At 38.7% G+C, this 21324-nt stretch overlaps 1 protein-coding gene across 9 annotated transcripts in view; it reads left to right on the forward strand.

The window, feature by feature from the left end:
- LOC130923355 (protocadherin-15) overlaps positions 1 to 21324 on the forward strand; it is a 490939-nt gene that overhangs the window by 247822 nt on the left and 221793 nt on the right. For all 9 annotated transcript variants that reach the window (XM_057849017.1, XM_057849014.1, XM_057849016.1 and 6 more), the window contains 4 exons: positions 1792 to 1947; positions 8069 to 8188; positions 11608 to 11718; positions 16781 to 16951. In XM_057849017.1, coding sequence (XP_057705000.1) covers positions 1792 to 1947; positions 8069 to 8188; positions 11608 to 11718; positions 16781 to 16951 — 558 coding nt within the window. The remainder of the gene's footprint in view (positions 1 to 1791; positions 1948 to 8068; positions 8189 to 11607; positions 11719 to 16780; positions 16952 to 21324) is intronic.

Below are 21324 nucleotides of genomic sequence, written 5' to 3' on the forward strand. Positions count from 1 at the left end.
CATGAGACAGGCGGCGATGATGGAAAAGTCGCAGCAACAACAGCGTAATCTCTCAGTTACTTATTTGTAAATACATTGCTACTTTGCTATCAAAAGCTGTATTTGTCTTGATGTTTATATTATTTTGTAAAAGGAAAACATTATTCAGATGTTTGGGATGTAACTAAAGCAAAAAATAGTCAAATAGTCAAAATTATTATTATTATTATTATTTTTTTTTAAACAAAAAGCTCAATTTCTGTTTTTTTCATCAGAAATTGGAAAATTGCTCAAACTAATCTATTTTCTAATGCTGATTTCTAAAGAATTGAAAAAGATATGAACTAACTTTTTTCTGCTGAAAGAGGAGCGTCTAATCTTTCTTTTGGTGGGTTCCATGTTTATATACGAAAAGAACATGGGCCATGCAAAATCAGTCAAAATCCAGTAAAAGGGCCCGGGAGCGAAGGGCCTTGCTCTGGTGAAAATGGCTGGGAGTGACTGAGTTAAGTAAATGAGACAATAATACGTGAGACGTTCCATTTTGTTGTTTTTCAAAACCTCAAAATGAATACGACATCAAAAATCGGAGTCCTTTATTGCATATTGTAATGAAGTTAAACTTGAGGTGGCATCATAAAACAGAGTAGTCACGTAGTGCGTTGGATACACTGCCAAAATAAACATTTAATCATGAATGCTCCTTTTGCATTTTTAGCCGACTTGGTCATTTTGATAGTAAGCTAACATGGCTAATACAGATACATACAGCATGTGTTGCCTTCATTATTAGGTTTATTTAAGGCTTTTAATTTTTTGCGGCTTCAGACATATTTGTTTTTTTAGTCCAATATGGCTCTGTCAACATTTTGGCTTGCCGACCCCTTGTCTTGTGGATGCATAACGCAACAACTATGACTACTACTACTGTGTGTTATAACGAGGTGCGCCCTTCATATGAAAACAGTTTGAAAATAGGCCATTCATTGAAGATGCGCCTCAAACAATCGTCATTAAAAACAAAAAATAAATTATTATTGCCTCCCCCTTTTAAATTTGTTTTGGTTGAAAAAATTTTTTACATAATGAATGACTGCCAGTGACAGGAATCGACATCCAATCCATTTTGAGTCTGAGAAGAAAAAAAAAAAACACATTCACTTTTAAAATTTTTATTTCAAATCTATTTTCAAGATTAAACTGAGCATAATATATATATATTTTTTTAGTTCTTGTGGTTACCTGGCAATGAAACTATAACTGGGTTTCAATGCGCATAATGTCTATTTTGATGCCGATATCTTGCCATGTCTTTTTTTTAACTGTAGTGAAACTGAATCCGCTCATGTTTATTCAATTTGGAGTTGAACTCATAGAAAAACATGAGTAAATTTTGCGTATAATCGACCAACCAAAGCAGTAACGGCATATGTAGGTCTTTACTTTTAAACTATTTATTACACTACAGCAGGGGTTGTTAAAAGCTGTAGTGCCGTTCACTGAATTAAACTTGTAAATCAAGGTTGAATTGTAAAACCCCTTGAAGGCAAACAAATACGAGGCATTATAAATGAATAGTCCGTCTCCCTGAAATGCCACAATTGGTGTTGTTGACAAAGATAACAAGCCATTCTGATGAAATTGCTCCTAATGAGGAAATGGAAGCACTTTTCAACAACAGAAGCATATGACAGAAATATTGCACTTAGGAATACGTCCGCTTGAAAACAAAATGAAGTTGCGCATTGGTTTTTGATAACCCCAGGCAAAATAACAACAAAAAGGCTTGAATTCATTCCTTTTTTCTTTCAGCCTCCCAACTACATCACCACCATTGTGGTCCAAGTCCAGTGCACCAACCAGCTGGTCGGTACCGTCATCCTGCACGAGGTCCGAATCGTGGTGAGGGACCGCAACGATAACACGCCACGCTTTCAGCATCCACGTTACTACGTGGCGATCAGTGAGGTAAGGAGCAAAACTTTCATGTATGTAGCAGTATTACAATTTTTAAAACATATTTACAGTTGCATAGTGCGAGTATTCAGATTGAAGTCAATTTAGCATTTTTTAAGACATTTAGAATCATCTGTTATATTCTTTTTGCAGAGCAATGTCATTTTGTATGGAGAATTTGATGACCTAAATCGCATCCTTTTCGCGTTCTGTTGAACCCTGCTATCTTACTATCACTGTAATTTCTAAGTCCAATTAAAAATGTGTTCAATTCTATCGACTAAATGTTCGTTCATTCGCTGCCGTCCCTGCCACTCTTAAAATGTCGTCTTGTGCTGTCAGTGGCAGCCATAAACTGACAAAAAAAACAAAAACAAAAAAAAAAAAACTTTTTTTTTTCTTCCTCCCAGCAAGAGTCCCAGAGTTTATTAATCCCGGGCCTCTACGGGGTCCGGTTTGCGGGTGTAGAGGGGACATGTTTTTTCCGAGGGGAGAATCAAACAGTATGGTAAGATGATGCTCGGAGCTGTAATATAGTGTTGAAATACCTCATCCAGCCTGCCCAGCTGGTTGTCTCGTGGGGGCCCCGGAAAGTTTGGAGTGCTCTGCCAAGAATTGCCCAATAGCATCCCCTCTCCTCTACCTCGGACAGTCCATTTATACTCATCGTACCCGGGCCCTGTTCTCATTTGTTCCACCGCTGGACCAAGCCATGATAGCGATGACTTTACATGTAGGGTTGCCAACTCCCTGGGGGGGGGGAAAAAAGGACATCTGATTGTATAATTTAACCCTTAAGGTCCTGAGCCATTTTTTGTATATGTGTTTGTGTTTTTGTGCAGTTTTTTTTTAAATATATACTTTTTTAAAACATGCAAACATTACGCTGAGGTAAACTTTTTTGTTGTTGTTTGTTGTTTAACAATTTAGGTGCGTTCATATTTCCTTCAGCAATAACAGTTTCGCAAGCGATCACTCCAAATATAATGTGGAAATTACAGATTGACCGATATAAGTTTTTCAGGACCAATACCGATTATTAGTATTTAGAGGAGCCGATAACCGATTTTTGGAGCCGATATTCATTTGCAGTAAAAGTGTAAAAATTGGGGTAAAAAAATTTAGTAATGCAAACACTGAACTTCATTGAAGCGCCCAAAGCATGTTTATTGACTCACACAAATAAAAAAAATAATAGCTTCAGAAGTGCCTGAGTTTCCTAGACTCAGAAACATGTTTTACAAAGCTGAATAAAAGGTTAAATAAACAGCTCTCCGGAAAAAAAAAGTGGTGTTCCAGGAAAAAAAAGAGTTTTAAACATGGTACTGTCCCACTGTGCTGCCTTCATAATGCAAATTATTTTTAAACAAGAATAACATAGAAAAATGGTTATCATTATTAAATGCGTCATTGAGTGAGTCCACTCAAATCCGCTCACCGCTGAGAGCAGCCACGCACACACACACACACAATGGGTTGCCACAGCACACTTGTGTTTAACAAACTAAACGATGATTGCCACGTTCAGTATCTTCGAAGGTAGCACTGCGAAGCTTAACGAAACAGCTCTGTGGAAAAAAATGTGTTGTTCCAAGAAAAAAAAAAAGTTTTAAACATGGTAATGTCCCACCGTGCTGCTTTCGTAATGCAAATTATTTTTAAACAAGAATAACATAAAAAAATGCTTATCATTATTAAATGCTTCATTGAGTGAGTCCACTCAAATCCGCTCACCGCTGAGAGCAGCCGCGCACACACACACAATGGGTTGCCACAGCACACCTGTGTTTAACAAGCTAAACGATGATTGACACTAGAGGTGTGCAAAATTTCTGATTCTTAGATTATTCGCGATTCGGCCGTGGAAGATTCGAGAACGATTCACAAACATCCAAATTCCGATTATTGAAATATACCAAGTAAAGCAGAAGTAGGACACACTCAGCGCGCCGCGCGGTCTTCGGTACGCAATTAGGGACGGAGCGAGAGTAGCTAAACATCATGCTTCTCATTACCCGGCCCCTCGGGTAACGCCAATGCTCAACTCACGGCTCTAGCTCAACTCATGCCACGAGATAAAAAACAAAACAAAAAAAACAACGTGCCTGACTGCTGCCGAAAAGCTGCTACAAGCCACATTATGTTACGGTAGATATCATTTATATAAGACTAGATGCATTTTAGCTTCGGTATCGTTACCAGCACATCTACAAAAAACTAGATGCGGGCGTTAGTAACGGCCGCCATCTTAAAGCAGTACACTTCCCTGCAAGGCTGTTGTTGCGAGCCTTCCAAGCGAACCTAATTAACTTTTTATCTAAAATACTCCTAAATCGGTAAAATATTGACTTGAATCTATCTTTAAAATAGTTTTAAAACTTTCACATGTTGAAAGTAGACAAAAGAGAAATTATGGAATAACAGGAGCAATTTTAACAACTTTAACGGTTGATTCACAACATTAAATTAATTGAAAGTAGTTTAAAGCTGCTGATATAGAATGGGGACTGGAGTTTTTTATTTACTGTTATTTTTGTATATTTGTTTACTGCTATATGTTAACTTGACACTGAAATAGTAGTTTGGTTTAGCCTGAGAGGATTTTTGAACAATTTTGGAACTAATGTACAAAACAAATAAAAAAAATAAAAATAAGATAAAATAAAAAAAATAAAAGGAGTGGGGTGCATCAATAATCGTTTTATAATCGAATCTGAGCCTCTGAATCGTAATCGTAATCAAATCGTTAGGTGCCCAAAGATTCCCAGCTCTAACTGACACATTCAGCATCTTCGAAGGTAGCGATGCAAAGCTTCTCTGGCAAGATCAAAGCTTCAATGCCTGTCAATTATCATTAACTTTAACAAGCAAAACTCACAGTGCCCTGCTGGCCAAGAAAAGCAGCAGGACGGAGAGTGAGGCTGTACAGGCGTGAATCAGAAAAACATGATGTATTTTTTTAAAATAAAAAACCCGATCCCTTTCGCCCAATTCCGATCCTCTGAAAAATGGCAGTACTTTCAATTTTCATGATGATACGGGACAAAGCGTGCCTTGTAAGCTTAATACAGGACACTAGGCATGTGCCGGTATGAGATTCTGACGGTATGATAACCTTAAGTAAAAATATCACGGTATCACGGTATTGCAATTACAGCTCTAAAATGTGTTACTTTGAGATACCTGGGTTTAAAAAAAATATTTTTTCTATTGAACAGGATTTTTGTATTTTAAAACATATTAGCAAATTGGAACATAAATATAAAGTTAAGTTAAAATAAAAAAGAATAACATAAAAATAACTGAAATATTCTAAATAAAATTAAATGACACATTCAGCATCTTCGAAGGTAGCGATGTGAAGCTTCTCTGGCAAGAACAAAGCTTCAATGCCTGTCAATTATCGTTAACTTTAACAAGCAAAACTCACAGTGCACTGCTGGCCAAGAAAAGCAGCATCACGGAGAGTGAGGCTGTACAGGTGTGAATCAGAAAAACATAATGTATTTTTAAAAAATAAAAAACCCGATCCCTTTCACCCGATTCCGATCCTCTGAAAAATGGCAGTATTTTAAATTTTCATGATGATATGGGACAAAGCGTGCCTTGTAAGCTTAATACAGAACACTAGGCATGTGCCGGTATGAGATTCTGACGGTATGATAACCTTAAGTAAAAATATCACGGCTTCACGGTATTACGGTATTGCAATTACAGCTCTAAAATGTGTTACTTTGAGATACATGGGTCTAAAAAAAAAAAAAAAATTTAACAGGATTTTTATATTTTAAAACATATTAGCAAATTGGAACATAAGTATAAAGTTAAGTTAAAACAAAAAAAGAATAACAAAAAAATAACTGAAATATTCTGAATAAAATTAAATTACAGTGTTTACTAACCTTTAATTTTGTATAAATGCAAAATCATATTGGGGGTATTGCCTCCGCAAACATGTTTAACACGTCGGTTGGTCCCCCTATAAGCCGCGGCCGTCTATAACCTTTCTGTTGCCGAAGTATTCCCACACCAGCGTAGCGTATTTCGTTTTCTTCGATATGGGGGGGGAGTTCAGGAGTTTCACCTCTTCCAGCCATCATGTAGCACAACTGACTCACTGACACTGCGCAACAACTGGTGGAGGAGGGTTGAGCCTTACAGCTGCAAGCGAGGGATTCCATTTTTGGGACATAAAAAAATAGCTAATACCTTAGGGATGGTATGACGGAAAATTGACGATTCTGTTTTCCAAGGGACGGCTGGCAACCCTATTTACATGAGAGTATGCAGTAATTTTATTTAAAAGGGAAAAAAACTACGTATATTTTTCCCCAAAACTTGGTTGCGGTACAGTCACGGCATCAGCCAATACAGGAATCGGTATTAGGTTTGTTCCGATCATGTTTTTTTGCTCCCGATCCGATCCCGATCGTTTTAGTTTGAGTATCTGCCGATCCCGATATTTCGCGATCCGATTGCTTTTTTTTGCTCCTGATTCAGTTCCAATCATTCCAGATAATTTTTCCCGATCATATACATTTTGGCAATGCATTAAGAAAAAAAATGAATAAAACTCGGACGAATATATACATTCAACATACAGTACATACGTACTGTATTTGTTTATTATGACAATAAATCCTCAAGATGGCATTTACATTATTAACATTTCTCTGAGAGGGATCCACGGATAGAAAGACTTGTGACTTTGTATGTTGTGACTAAATATTGCCATCTAGTGTATTTGTTGAGCTTTCAGTAAATGATACTGTTGCCATGCCCCAATGCATGATGGGAAGTGGAACCATGACTGTGCGTAGTGCTACCAATTGATATATCTTCTCTGCGTTGGGAAATAACATAAGGTGTTAAGAAAAAGATCAATTACTACCTTGCTTCCCCACATTGCTTCCCATGATATTTCTAATCGTAGGGAGAGGGATAGTAAGGCTTTAGCCAATTAAAAAAAGGCTCTAAAGGCTGCCAAAATTCACTCTACTCATTTTACGCTGCCTTTTATCTCTCTATGTTGGTGAAACGGCGCCATTACAGATTGAGCTCGACAATGCGTGAGTGGCTCATGCAACGCATGCATTAATTGCGTTAAATATTTTAACGTGATACATTTTTAAAAAAAATTAATTACCGTTATTGGGATAAATTTGATAATCCTACCTTAAGCCTAAACTAAAGACGAGTATAGAGATGAGTGTAACATATTATGGAACATATTATGTCTGTAACGTTAAATACAATTAGAAAACGATTTAATTAAAAAATATATATATTAAAAAAAGGCATGGCCGATATTTTTTTGCCTATCCCGATACTTTGAAAATGACGTGATCGGACCCGATCGATCGGGACATCTCTAATCGGTATCTGTGCAACACTCGTTGGAATCCATAGCTGTCAGTTTGAGAGGGGTCATCTGTTTTGAAGACTCGCTTATTTGAAAGAATTTCACCATTCAATTTACGTCAACATCTTACTATTTGATGTAATTTCCATAACCCTTACAGAGGGAGTTGGTCATATTAATTTAAGTTAGCTAAGTCCCTGTCCAATTATTGACATTTTGGCTCATAAGGCGTTTCTGTCATGGTAAGAATAATAGCAATCACAGCCACTCCAGGAGGGTCTGTTAATCCTGATTTTCTTCTGGCAAAGTGCTGTGCACTTATGTCTGCATTTGACATGAGTTCATTCAAGCTGTGTTGGTTCATTGTGCAAGTACGCCCCAGCACGCCTCGCGTTCACCCCCGCATCTCACGACCTGCAGTGAGCGTGGGTTCAACCGATAATTCCTCTGCAGGGTTGCGTTCAATCGCCTCTTTTGACTTGCTATTGTGCGCATACGTTTGAGGTCCGGCGTGTTATCGTAGCGCACAAAGGCGCTCCACCTCGCCGCGCCCAGGACTCCCGCGTTGATTCTCATACTTATTTTTATGATTCAGTCAGCACAAGCCCTCAGCTGCGGCCTCGGTTGCTGACGGTTCTATTTTACCTTTTTTATATTTGCTGGGCTAATGGCACGGAGTGGCTATGACCGTGCATAACCACTTTCTTAACAACAACAAAAATAAATAAGAGGCCTAGACCGCTGATGTGACTTTACTTCACGTTTTTTCAGCTCACACCGGTGGGAACAACCATATTTGCCGGGTTCTCAGGAAGAAATGGCGCTACTGACATCGATGATGGACCCAATGGACGTATAGAATACAGCGTCTTGTATAACTCCAATGACCCGGTATGTCTCTGTTGACATTTTTTCTTTGGCTGCTCCTTAACTCTGTTTGCTTAACTGGTCAACATGGAACTGAGTCTGTGGTTACAGTATGTGTATGGTTTGATTGCTCAGTTACCAGACAGGTATTAGTCGCCTAGCGTGGGAAATTCAAGTGAAACTTATATGGCTAAAATATACCTGTATTTTATTTGTAATTTAGAATAGTGATGCACAACAATGAATTTTTCAACCGATACCGATAACCAATAATTTCCTCATCATTCTAACCGATAATGTCAAGCCGATAATCCTATTAAAAGATTTATGAAAAATTTTAAATTATATATGAGAAAATATTACTGTGCAAAAATATAATTTTTTGCTCTTTTTTTCAAGTAGTCAATTTCAACATCAAAATAATGACAGATTGTCTGACATTGTGTAGTGGTAAACTTTTGGCAACAATTACTTTCAGAGTAAAACCTAAGTTGCACAAAAATGCCTTTAAAAGTAAGCCATTCCCAACGTATGTAACATTACTACACTGCAAAAACACACCTCCTTAAAACTAGTCAGTTTTAAGTGTAAATCTATTGGAAATAAATGAAATTATCTGCCAGCGCTTCAAATGTATTTCTCTCAGATTTCTTGGGAAAAAAATAGCTAGCTGAAAATAAGCTTAACACCCTTATTTTAAGCAATATATTATTATACTTAATCCTAAAAAAAAAAAAAGTTGGAAGAAGGAAAGATTTTGAATAATATTTGTGGCTACAGAATATTATTGTTATTTAATTACAACAGGAATGTGCATATTTAAATTGATAAGTGTTAATAAGTGGCAATAAGTTTTGATTATCTACTGCGACTGTAATTGAGCAGACAAATAAGTTAAATAATTTGAAAGTGATTGCTAATGTTTTATGCTTTGTTACACAATGTGAAAACGATTAACTCCAAAGAGGGAGATCTCATGTATCCATTCTGCAGCGCTTTGTTTACATTTGCGGCACTCACAACACTTGCTTTACAGCAGCTAAGCTGATACACGGCAGTACTATTTGGACGGAGTTGGAGCTCGCATCCCTGTGCGTGTTGTTTTGTGCCTGAGTTTTGTTAAGCAGAAAATAAAGACAGCGTTACAAAGTCATCTGACCGCTAGTCATTTTACATACTGAATGCACTACTGACTGGCTGACTTCTTGTGTGGTTTTCTGCATGTTTAAATTATCATCTAACCACTGTGCCGTCATGATGAGCTTGCTTACTTGACATCACTTGTCCAAATGTCCGTGGTGAAACTGATGTGATTGGCATGTTTTCCACGAAGAATGGTGGTCGTATAAACTGCATTAGTTTTTTTATCCGGGGCTTTGGCTTTCGGGTCATTTCGGTAAAAAATATCGTCTCCGTCTCGTCTCGGAGTCGGCAGCTGCGTTTGTACCGGATAATCCGCCTGCCCCAGTATTTGGGCCCTGGCTCTGCTCCGGACAGAGGCGCATGCCTCGCGTCCTGCATGCCGTGGGGGAACGCTCGAGAAACCGGGGTGTTCGCCTGAGGTCCTGCCTATGGCGAGGCGGCAGCAGCCTGCTGGACCGGCCAGAGTGGCGAGCTCCGTCGGAAGACGGCTACTTGTCGAGTATTGGTCTGGAATCGTGCCGGTGTTTAGCCTTAGATGCGAGTTTACCACCCGCTTTGGGCTGCATTCCCAAACAACCCAACTCCGGGAAAGCCACAGCGTCTCTGTATCATCACAAGCCCTGTAGTTTAGTGTAGTTTGTGTTTACAATAGCTTTAGCATTCCCGCTAGCAGCAGCCTCGTATTCGTTCGAAAAATCTTTTTGATGCAGTGTTAAATGGCTGCTGGGTTAGTGGTGTTGAATGAGGACGCTTTCTTTCCGCCTCGTGGAACTTCTGCAGTGCCAGCCAGGCTAGTAACAGCCGCCATAATCTACAACTGCTTTTTGTCATGTAACTCCGCCTCCTCATCCCCTCCTCCCTCAGGGGCATCAGAGAGGGGAAGGGTTGAGGAGGCGGCGTGCTGAATTCCTTGGTTGCGCACATTTGGAGGCTAAATCAAGTACATAATTATCGGATTGCATTATCGGTTGAATTTTTTTATTATCTGGATTATCTGTGTGACGTCATAATTGCCATTATCGGCCGATAATTATCGGTGACCGATATTATCGTGCATCTGCAATTTAGAATGATAATACATATAATACCGGCACCAATTAAATTTGAGGAGGGTGGCACACAAAAAAAAACCTACCAGGTGCTTCTTTACGACATACGTCACTTGCCCCTTTCCCCATTTATTATAAAGACAAAAGTCAATGCGAACACTTTCGCATGAATGCTGCAACAATGGCAGAGCAAGAAAAGAGACAAAAAGTTTTATCTGAGGAGGCAAAAAATGAGAGGCTACCAGGATATACAGAATAAACATTGGCCCAGCTTTCACTCGCTGGCGTGACCCTCCCCCCCCTTAACCGAACACGTCAGCGCTGATGAGTTCGGGTGGGGTTGGGGGGTTGGCCAGACAAAGCCACATGGTTGCTAACCGTCATAGCTATTGTTTAGCCACAACTGGATTCATTACCTTATTACTATTCATCCTTCACACAGCTGCTGGAAACAGAAATGTTGTTTAATCCATCTACAGGTGACCGGAAGATTGATTTTTGTTTCGTTAATGATTTTACGTCACTTTTCGGATGTGCGCTGGTCCTTATGGAATACGCATTCTTCTTTAAAGCAAAACCCTACCACTTTTGTCCACCGGCGTCGCTAAAATTGACCAAACTGAAAAGTTACAAAGTGTTGCTTTAACCGTCACTTTGTAAGGCAAGTGACTATTTAACCCTTTATAGGTTATTTAAATCCTAAAAAATATATTTTAATGTGTATTTTTCAAATATTAACTAATGGCGAGCCATAAGCATTAAATATTATGCTTATTAGTATTATAATTTAATTATAATACTAATTAAATTTCATTTTAATCAGTAATTAAAAATAATAGACAAAATATAAAATAATAAAATAACATGAAAATACAGAAATAGATAATAAAAAACTATATAATAATTGATCATCTTTTTTATATTATATATTTTATTATTATTATTTTATAAATATATTTTTTATTTATTGACTTTATTTTTTTTTTTTTGCCCTGAGTCACTTCCTGATGATTTTTTGGGGGCATTCCCAGGTCATTTCCTTTTCATGTCATGCATTTCAATTGGTTTTGGGGCAATTCTGGTTCACTTCCTGTTGAAATGCAGTCCAGTTATGGCCCTTTGACAATGACAGACCTACAATTCATTTAAACTGGCCGCGAATGCTCATCTTTCAGTGCCATTGACAGGCCAGTGAGTTGCCCTATAAAGGGTTAAAATGTTTGCTGTTTTTTTTTTAATGACTCTTCGCAGGAATCCAACAGCACTGTAAGCGTCGCAAACACTATATCGGGAAACATCATTCTGTCCGAAAGGCTCAACTACGAGGAGAGAACACGTTACCTGGTTCTGATCCAAGCTAACGTAAGTGATCCCAGCTCTCCACGTACGCCCACAATTTTCATTCGGCTCACCTTTAACTACAGTAGGTGTCGCTGCAAGAAATGAAGTCATCACGTCCCCCGCGGAAGGTCAAAGACTGAGGCGGCCATGAGCTCATTGATTTTGCCGTTATTGACCTTCAAATGATTGACATGCAGCGTGTGACTGACCGAGCAGCCCACACTCCTTTCAGTTCCCTGACCTCTGATATAATATTGGGGACGCTTATATGTTTAGAAAAACATAATTAATCCCCTTGCAGTCTGTTCGACATCTAAAATGTGAATATAAATGCAATAAGGCAGCGGAATTGTGTATTAGTTAACTCTTTTCTATTACAAAGCCTAATTGCCTTTCAGTTTGAATGTCGTGTAAAACATAAATGGCAAATAGTTAAAATTAGTTTTTTTTTTAATTCAATAATTTAGAAAAACTTGTTTATTTGTAAGTTTCATTTTTTATTTATTATTATTATAGAGTTAATTTAAGTTTTATTATCAATTTTTAAAAATTTAAATTATATTAAAATCAAGAACTTTTTTAGTTATATTCTTTTTAATTTATTTGTTATTTTTTCAGAATTTTTATCTGTTATACTTAATTATTTTTTTGTGTGATTTATTTTATTTATATTTACAGTGGTACCTGGTCATACTATTGCTTCGACACACGGTCTTTTTGACATCCGGCATAAAATTGGACTTGCCATTTGTTTCTACATCCGACGACATGCTCGAAATATGACGATTTATGACAGCGCTGCAGTTTCTTTGTTTTCTCGCAAGACGGACGCACGGTGGATTTTCTTAGAGAAATCAACATGGGATCCAAGGATGTTAGTGCAAAAAGTTGAGGCTTAACATTGGAATAAAGTTGGAAATGATAGAAAAATATGAGCGTGGTGTGCGCGTCCTTGAACTGGCTCGGCATTACGGCCGTAGAATGTCTACGATCTCGATCCTCCTCCGACCTCTGTTCGCCAGTCTTTATTAGTTAAGGTGACAATTATCATGATTGCAACATTGCCAAAAAACCGCCAGCCTTGTCAGGTTTTTTATCATTTATTTCAAAACATGTGCAACACAACATGCCTATTGTCCGCCGCAGCTGAACATGAAAAGTGAAAATAAAAAGTCCTCCCTCACACTTTCACGTCAACCATGCGGTGCGTTCAGGTACACCATGCAAAACACATTCGCCACATTAGAGCCCGATTCATTACATTATTACAGGTATTATTATTATTATTATTATTTTTATATTATTCATATTTTATTAATAATTTCTTTATTTTGCTCTGTGTAATTGCTATTTCCAATAGTACCAGCAGTATTTATTAAAGATTTAGTGTAGGTTTTCGGGCTGCGGAACGAATTGATGGAAATTGTATGTATGCAAGTGTATTCTTATGGGAAAAATCCTACTCCCATTTCGACTCACAAACAAGATCCTGGAACGAATTAACTTCATATGTAGAGGTACTTCTATAATGAAATTATTATTTCGTTTTAATTGCTATTTTATTTATGTAAATTGTGCATATTATATACTATTTATATTATATTATTTTATTGCTACTAACATAATTAGAGCTTGTTAAATTAATTTACCGTATTTTTTTTAGGAGTATAAGTCGCACCTGAGTATAAGTCGCACCAGCCTAAAAATGCGCAATAAAGAGGAAGAAAAAACATAGAAGTCGCACTGGAGTATATGTCGCATTTTTGGGGGAAATTTACTTGATAAAATCCAACACATAGAACAGATATGTCATCTTGAAAGGCAATTTAAAATAAAAATACAATTGAAAACAACATGCTGAATAAGTGTACCGTGTGATAATGTTACATGTTGCATGAACAACGAAATGCGAACATGGCCGGTATGTTAACGTAACATACTAGCTATTAAGAGTTATTCAGATAACTATAGCCTAAAGAACACGCTAACAAGTTTACCAAACCATCAGTGTCACTCCAAAACACCAAATAACATGTGAAATGATATAATAATTTGTTCATAATTCCACACATAAGTCGCTCCAGAGTATGTAAGTAAGTCGCACACCCAGCCAAACAAAAAAATTACGGTACCTTATTTTTGTAAGTTTTTTTTTTTTTTTTTTTTTTAATTGTTCTTTTTGTATTCGATTTTATTTATTATATGGTGGAAAACACTTAGGAGACTTGAAGTTCCACTCAGAGACCCCCAATTTGTCCAAATTTCAAAATTGTCCGATTTGCACGTGTGATACATCATTGGAAAGCTTTAAAATCTCAATTTTCTGTTGGAAGAAAATTTTTGAACAGGAGTGCATTTAAAAAAAAAAAAATACAATTTTTTAAACAGCAAAACCCTAACTGGAGGCGTGAGCAGAATTAAAGACGCCACGATTTTAACGAGATATTATCGCGTACTTACCTTGGGTCGATCCAAAAACTCCATGTAGCATGTATCACCGAGTGTCAAGACACAGCTGTGAATGGCCACAGCCGGATTTTTTGGGGATTTTATGGGTGAAACATGGTGATACAACAAAGGTTGCGATGCAGAAATCGCAGACAACAAGGAGTGGTTGAGATTTTCTTTTTCATATAATTACCCTTATAAACGTTATTTTTCAATTTTTTTTTTTGTTCGGATCGATTATTTATCTAACATATCGGGAAAAATGCGACAGTAACAAAGAAAATACAATTTAGCGATAGTATGAGGTAGATATCCGTGACTTTTTTACAGACGCCAAATTTTTCATTGTGACGTAATTTGTTCAAAAGTTTAAAATATGCGAGTGAATAATTTTTTTTAAAGTCGTTTTTTTTTTTTAAACTAAATATTAGACATCAATTAATGATTCTAAGCTAAAAATGACAGACATTTTGAATAATAAATATAAATACTTACCTTCTTTTTATGGCTAGGTTGAAACAAAACCGGTTGCGCGACATCTGTAAACGGGGGGTTTTCAGGGTAAAATGGACAAATTAAAAATAGTTCAGGGGCTTAATGCGCCATGAATCTGGTATGGCAGTATATAGACATAATGTTCTATCAAACACAACAGTTGTTTTGGCTTAAAATACTGCAGTTTCTTTTAAAGAGGAGTGCAAGAGCAGAAACTGCTTTTTCATTCTTGTCTATGTTTTCCGCCATATACATTTTTTCCAATGATTATTTATTTATTAATTTTATAAGCAACCACTATTTCCCCTGCTTTTAACCGTGCGACTTCAATATGAACAAATACAGTTTTCTTGTGAAAATCTAACAGTCACGTGCAACTTTTAGTTGGAAATTTCTGTTAATTTATTTAATTTTGCACGTCATCAACTTACTGAACTTGGCGCGGTGTTTAGCGGACAACTCTGCTTGACAGTTGATTGAAGCAAGAGGTTAAAGAGGTTTAATGTCCATCCCTGTGGTTAGGTGTAAAAACAATTCCTCCTAATGCTATCAAAACAGCCAAAAATCTTTGACAATGGCATTCGTACACGCTGGCCTTGGGCCGGCGGACGACAAAATAAATGACTCCATCCGGGCTGGCTTCCAGTAAGTATTTCATGGCCGGGGGTCTGATTTCATTAGAACGTAGCGGTAAGTCACCCTAAGAAGTAAACTTATGAGATTAGACACATCAGGATGGAAGATTTAGGCTGCAGCTGCAACTGAACTTATTTCCTTCTTTCTGCCTGGATGATCACATGACTCAGCCTTTCCCCAAAAAATGGAGTGAAAAAGCTGGCTATTTATACGAATTCTCGCTGTGCGTGTCAAAAGTTTAATTGGACTTGGGCTCTGTGAACTTCCACTCACTTTTCAGTGTTGGCCATACAAGGAAGAGCTGATAATAGGATAGGGTCAAGAATATTTGAAAGGCTAAGGCTTAGTAAGTTTGTAGAATTTGGTCGATGAATAGAAAAATAGGTTAACACGCAAAACTTATCCACCATTTCTTCCATTAGGTGTCTCCAAGAGGGCATCAAAGTCCATCAAGGTGCCTGCCTTACTCCCGCTGACAGATAGCTCCCCTTTTTTCTGTATACCTGTATATTTTTTTACTGCTCTTAAAGCTAATTTAATGAATTCTATCAGATAAAAATGTTGCTACACTGTACTTTTTTCTTGTGTAATGTTTGTTCCCTAACTCTTCAGAAGCTGAAAAACAAACAAAAAAAGCTCCTGGCAACGATGGATACCCGACAAATTAAAACGCTCACATATGTTCACATATAGTCTGTGAAATGTTTTTGGAAAATGGAAAAAAAAATATATTTTTTTTCCCCTCAAATTCAATTCAACTTTAACTCTTTTGGTGCCTTTGACGATGATAGAGGTCTAATCACGTGGCGTCCAATCATTCTGCTGCTGTGAATTTCAATGAATTTATCAGTTGTAAGACTGGCAAGGAATAGTTCAAATGGATTAGACGTCTAGCGCCGTCAATGATAGTTAGTTTTCGGAGTAGATTTGCTAGTTTTTAATGGTTGAAATGATCAGATTTAGTTGAGTGTGAACTAGTTTTAGTATTAGTTTTTATTTTTCATACTTTGAATCATTTATCAGGTTGGGCAAAAAAAAGCAATAATAAAACTTGCCAAAAGATGACATTTAAAAAATTGTCATTTTATTGTTGAAAAAATACAAAAATTTTAAATATTTCCATCTTTCATTTAAATGCACACACAATACAAATGATAATTTTTCCTTATTTAAGTTCTATATTTCGTGATTCATTAACAATAATGAGCTTGGTGTAAATCCAATAACATGAACGTGCCATTGGAAATGAATTTGAATTCTTATAGTCAAAATTCCTGACAATCTACTCAAACATAAAGAAAAAAGATCTTTTTATTTTGCATGTTGTAATACATATTCTGCAGCGAATAAAGTCCCCAACTGTTTGCTACAAACCAGCTGCACTGAAGTGTTATGATATATGAGCCTGATTCTATTTGGAGTATGTGCGCCGCCAGCTCACAAATCACCACCTCTGCGGGGAGTTTAAAGGTTGCCACCCCGAAAACGATTTTTCCGCTTGCAGGACCGGGCACCTTACCCTCCCAACAGACGCACCGCCACCACTACGCTGACGGTGGACGTCCTGGACGGCGACGACCTTGGACCCATGTTCCTCCCGTGCGTTTTGGTCAACAACACGAACGACTGCCACCCCCTCACCTACCGCGCCGCCATCCCCGAATTCACCCAGCCGGTAAGAGCCGCAAGGTCGTTTTGTCCGACTCTGTGTTTGGATAACATCTTAGCATGACTCGTTCCCCCTTTAAAGCTCATTTCTGTACAGAGGGAGAATACCGCTGTGCCTCAGAGGCGTCACTATGGTAATACCCTCAGCAATTTTCCAGGGTGTTGGACCAGCAATTAGAGCTGAAGGCTGTGTTGGATGACAGTTACACCCGTAGAATTTATAGGAGCTGGAAAAGTATCGAGAAAGAAATTGGAGATCCCAGGTTGTATCGCTGTGTGCGCTATCAGCAGTTGAATCTAAATTAGACGTGATTGGATTGACCCGTGCTGAATTAGATTGATTGGCCTAGACCGGAGTAATCCGGATTGGATTTACTGAAGTGGATGTCTGAATGTCTGTCCTCAAAACCTTCTCCTTGGTCCCTGCACAAACTCGGGATGTTTATCCCCTCTGTTTGACTCCAAAACATGAAGTACGAGTGCACCACAGCTGTTTATTCAGAACTCTTCCCTTCAGCTGAGGCTGATGTGTTATGTACTGTATAATTCATCATAAAAGCTAAGCGCGCTGCCGGGCGGCGGCCATACAAGCGGAGGCTAATTCTTCACTAGAAGAAAAGGTTCTCGTCCCAGCACCCGGCCCCTGTGGTCTCCCTGCATGTATGTGTTTGACTTCCTTTGCTGGAAATTATGACTGATGTTGCAGTCTTGTTGAATGAGCAATTTCATTTTTTTTTTTACTTAGCAATGATGGAATGAAGTCACTTGTGCATGTCATCAAGTTGTAACGGCATAGTTGTTTTGTCTTGGGAAAGTGGTGGTCATCACAAATCTAGACACCTTATTTATTCACTTCTATTGTTGCCGATAGAGGTCAAATTCATTTTGACTGACCAAAACGTGCAAAAGGGAAAACAAGAATATGGATACGGGAAAAAAAGGACAAAACTTACACTTGCCGCCCATATTCCTTATTTGTAAAAGAGAAAACGAAGGGGTGTATGAAAGGAAAAAAGATCCTTATTGGCATCCACTTTGGTGGAAAAGGGGAAAACTTTGGGGTGACCAATTTAACCCCTGAACATTGTGCCTTTCGAATTTGCCCCCACCTTCACTTTCTTTTTTCTTCTCTTTTCGACGAGTCAGTACACAGAGAGCTTTGTCTCCTCATAATTGATGAATGCATTGCAATTAAACACAACGGCCTAGATGTTATTAAGTTGATGTGAAATAACACCCAGCTCTCGAGTCCGGTTGTATAATGACCACTGAGGAGGGTATTAAAGCTAATCATGATGGTGCCGAGCCAGGGGGATTGGATTTAGCACACCTGCAGACATTGTAAAAGCGAGAAGGCTTCTTAGGGAAGTCTGTGAGGATTACCCCGGAGCCGGGAGATTCTATAAATACTCACCTCTGGGGAGAGATTTCGACATTTGTCGAGAGGCACCTGCGCTGAAAGTCTCTCAAATGATGACACGCTAAACATACAGAATGATGCTATGATAACAAATTGTAAAGCTGCTAAATTGCTAACTGCGCCATCACAGGTAGATTAGCCCCGATACGCGACACTGTTATTGTGACGCCTTGTGAAGCGTGCTAATTGGAAAAGCTCTATTTGCAGCGGTTCATTAAATTGAAGGCCGGCTTTGTCGATATTCAGGCAAAGCATGCGGATGGAATTTTCTCCTTCCGTTAACACAAAGAAGTTGACATTTGGAATAATCGATAAGTGGATCAACTAGAACAAAAAAAAACTGTTCGGATAAGTTGACTTGAGTTTTTGTGTCTTCTAGCTTTATAGACAAGATACATGCTATATTAACACATTGGCTGGCATAGACAAACTACAGTATATCACAAAAGTGAGTACACCCTTTCTGCAGATATTTAAGTATATCTTTTCATGGGACAACACTTACAAAATTACACTTTGACACAATGAAAAGTAGTCTGTGTGCAGCATATATAATACAGGGTGACCCCCCCAAAAAACGGGCCCAAACTCTAATTAGGCCCTGTTTCTTAGTGTTTTGTCCGAACGAAATGAAACTTTGGTCATAACTAGTTTATTATATTCAAAACATCACATCAAAACACTAGGGTCTTTGGCCTTTTTTCCTCCGTTCTACAGCATATGTTCTAGATGGCCTCCATTTAGCTCCATGCATTTCTTGAGGCACTACTTCATTGGGTCTGGAGGACCCCCAGAAGACATTTGTCTTGGAGTTCGCCTTTCCATCAAGATGGAAGTGGGCTTCATCTAATGAAGTAGCCACCAAGCCCCTGCACTCTCCTAAGTGCATGGTGTGGGCTGCAATCTCGGCCAGAGGCATCATTGGACCAATCTTCATCGAAGAATCTGGCGCAGCAGTGACAGTCACCAAGGAGCGGTATGTGGAGGTCCTCAAAACCTTCAAGAATGAGCTCCAGACCATCTACCCGTCACTCATGAGCAAGTTCTGGTTCCAGCAAGACGGAGCAAGTTCTCACACCTCAAACCTGTCCCGAGATTGGCTGAAAGAGAACTTCGGAGGACGAGTGATCAGTCTCAAGATTAATTTTGAGTGGGCACCCCATAGCCCGGACCTAAGCCCCCCAGATTTTTTTCTTTGGGGCTATCTTAAGGACAGAGTCTACGCAGGGAAACCCAGAACCATCACGGAACTCAAGAAAGCCATCAGGGAGGAGATGAGAGCCATTACCAATTCAGTCTGTAAGAACGTCATGGACAACTTCGTGCTGCGCCTCAAGAAATGCATGGAGCTAAATGGAGGCCATCTAGAACATATGCTGTAGAATGGAGAAAAAAAGGCCAAAGACCCTAGTGGTTTGATGTGATGTTTTGAATATAATAAACTAGTTATGACCAAAGTTTCATTTCATTCGGACAAAACACTAAGAAACGGGGCCTAATTAGAGTTGGGGCCCGTTTTTTTTTGGGTCACCCTGTAGAGTTAATTTATTTTCCCCTCCAAATAACTCAAAATATGGCCACTAATATCCAAAACCCCGGCAACAAAAGTGAGTACACCGCACGCGCACTACGTACATCCCTAAATGTCCAAATTGAGTACTGCTTGTCATTTTCCCTCCAAAATGTCATGTGACTCGTTACAGGAGTGCTGTCAGCATTGCTGCAGAGATCGAAGAGGTGGGGGGGGTCAGCCAGTTAGTGCTCAGACCATACGGCGTACTCTACATCGAATTGGTGTCCATGGCTGTCACCCCAGGAGGAAGCCTCTTCTAAAGACTGTACACAAGAAAGCCCGCAAATAGTTTGCTGAAGACATGTCAACAAAGCACATGAATTACTGGAACCATGTCCTATGGTCTGATGAGATGAAGATTAATTTGTTTGGTTCCAATGGTCTCAAGCATGTGTGGCGGAGACCAGGTGAGGAGCGACCAGGTGAGGAGTACAAAGATAAGTGTGTCATGGCTACAGTCAAACATGGTGTTGGGAATGACCCCCCCCCCCCCCCCCCCCCCCACCACCACCTCTTCAATCTCTGCAGCAATGCTGACAGCACTCCTGTAACGAGTCACATGACATTTTGGAGGGAAAATGGCAAGCAATACTCAATTTGGACATTTAAGGATGTACTTAGTTCCCATGCGGTGTACTCATTTTGGTTACCAGGGGTTTAGATATTAGTGGCTATATTTTGAGTTATTTGAGGGGAAAATAAATGAACTCTATTATAAAAGCTGCACACAGACTACTTTTCATTGTGTCAAAGTTTCATTTTGTCAGTGTTATCCCATGAAAAGATATCTGCAGAAATGCAGGGGGTGTACTCACTTTTGTGATACACTTTAGGTCGACATAAACAAAGAAGTGACCCAAAATAAATTAATTGACCACCAGTGACAATGATCTGCTCCTCTTTTAGTGGCCCTAGACATTCGTTCATTTACATCTCCCAATAGAAATGGATTAGACGTCTATTAACGTCAATGGCAGCCAATGAGTTAAAAAGGAAGTGACCTGGAATTGACCCAAAATGAATATAAAGTGAGTAAAAATCTACAAAAAGTGGTAAAGCATTTCTACGCAATTTCTTCAGAAAGTGCAACTTCTTAAGCTATGTCTATCCAGTCTTTCTGAATCCTAACGTCATTTTTAAAAGAAAAGAGGAAGAGGAACTAAAAATGCTCGCCGTGCAGGCGACCGCAGGCACGAGCGTAATCCTTTCCCCACACAGACGGAAGCGGGATAACATTATTAGGAGAAGAATATCGACGGGCGGAGCTTCAGGCTCATTCCGTCTAAACGAAGAGACTTTCTTTTGTTGACTTTCTTTTCAAAAGAGCTCAAATCTGATAGAGACCTCAAGAAAGAAGAAAACACAAGTGGAATAAATAAACCAGCGG

Source organism: Corythoichthys intestinalis, chromosome 10 (genome assembly GCF_030265065.1).
Source record: "Corythoichthys intestinalis isolate RoL2023-P3 chromosome 10, ASM3026506v1, whole genome shotgun sequence".
NCBI classification, from domain to species: domain Eukaryota; kingdom Metazoa; phylum Chordata; class Actinopteri; order Syngnathiformes; family Syngnathidae; genus Corythoichthys; species Corythoichthys intestinalis.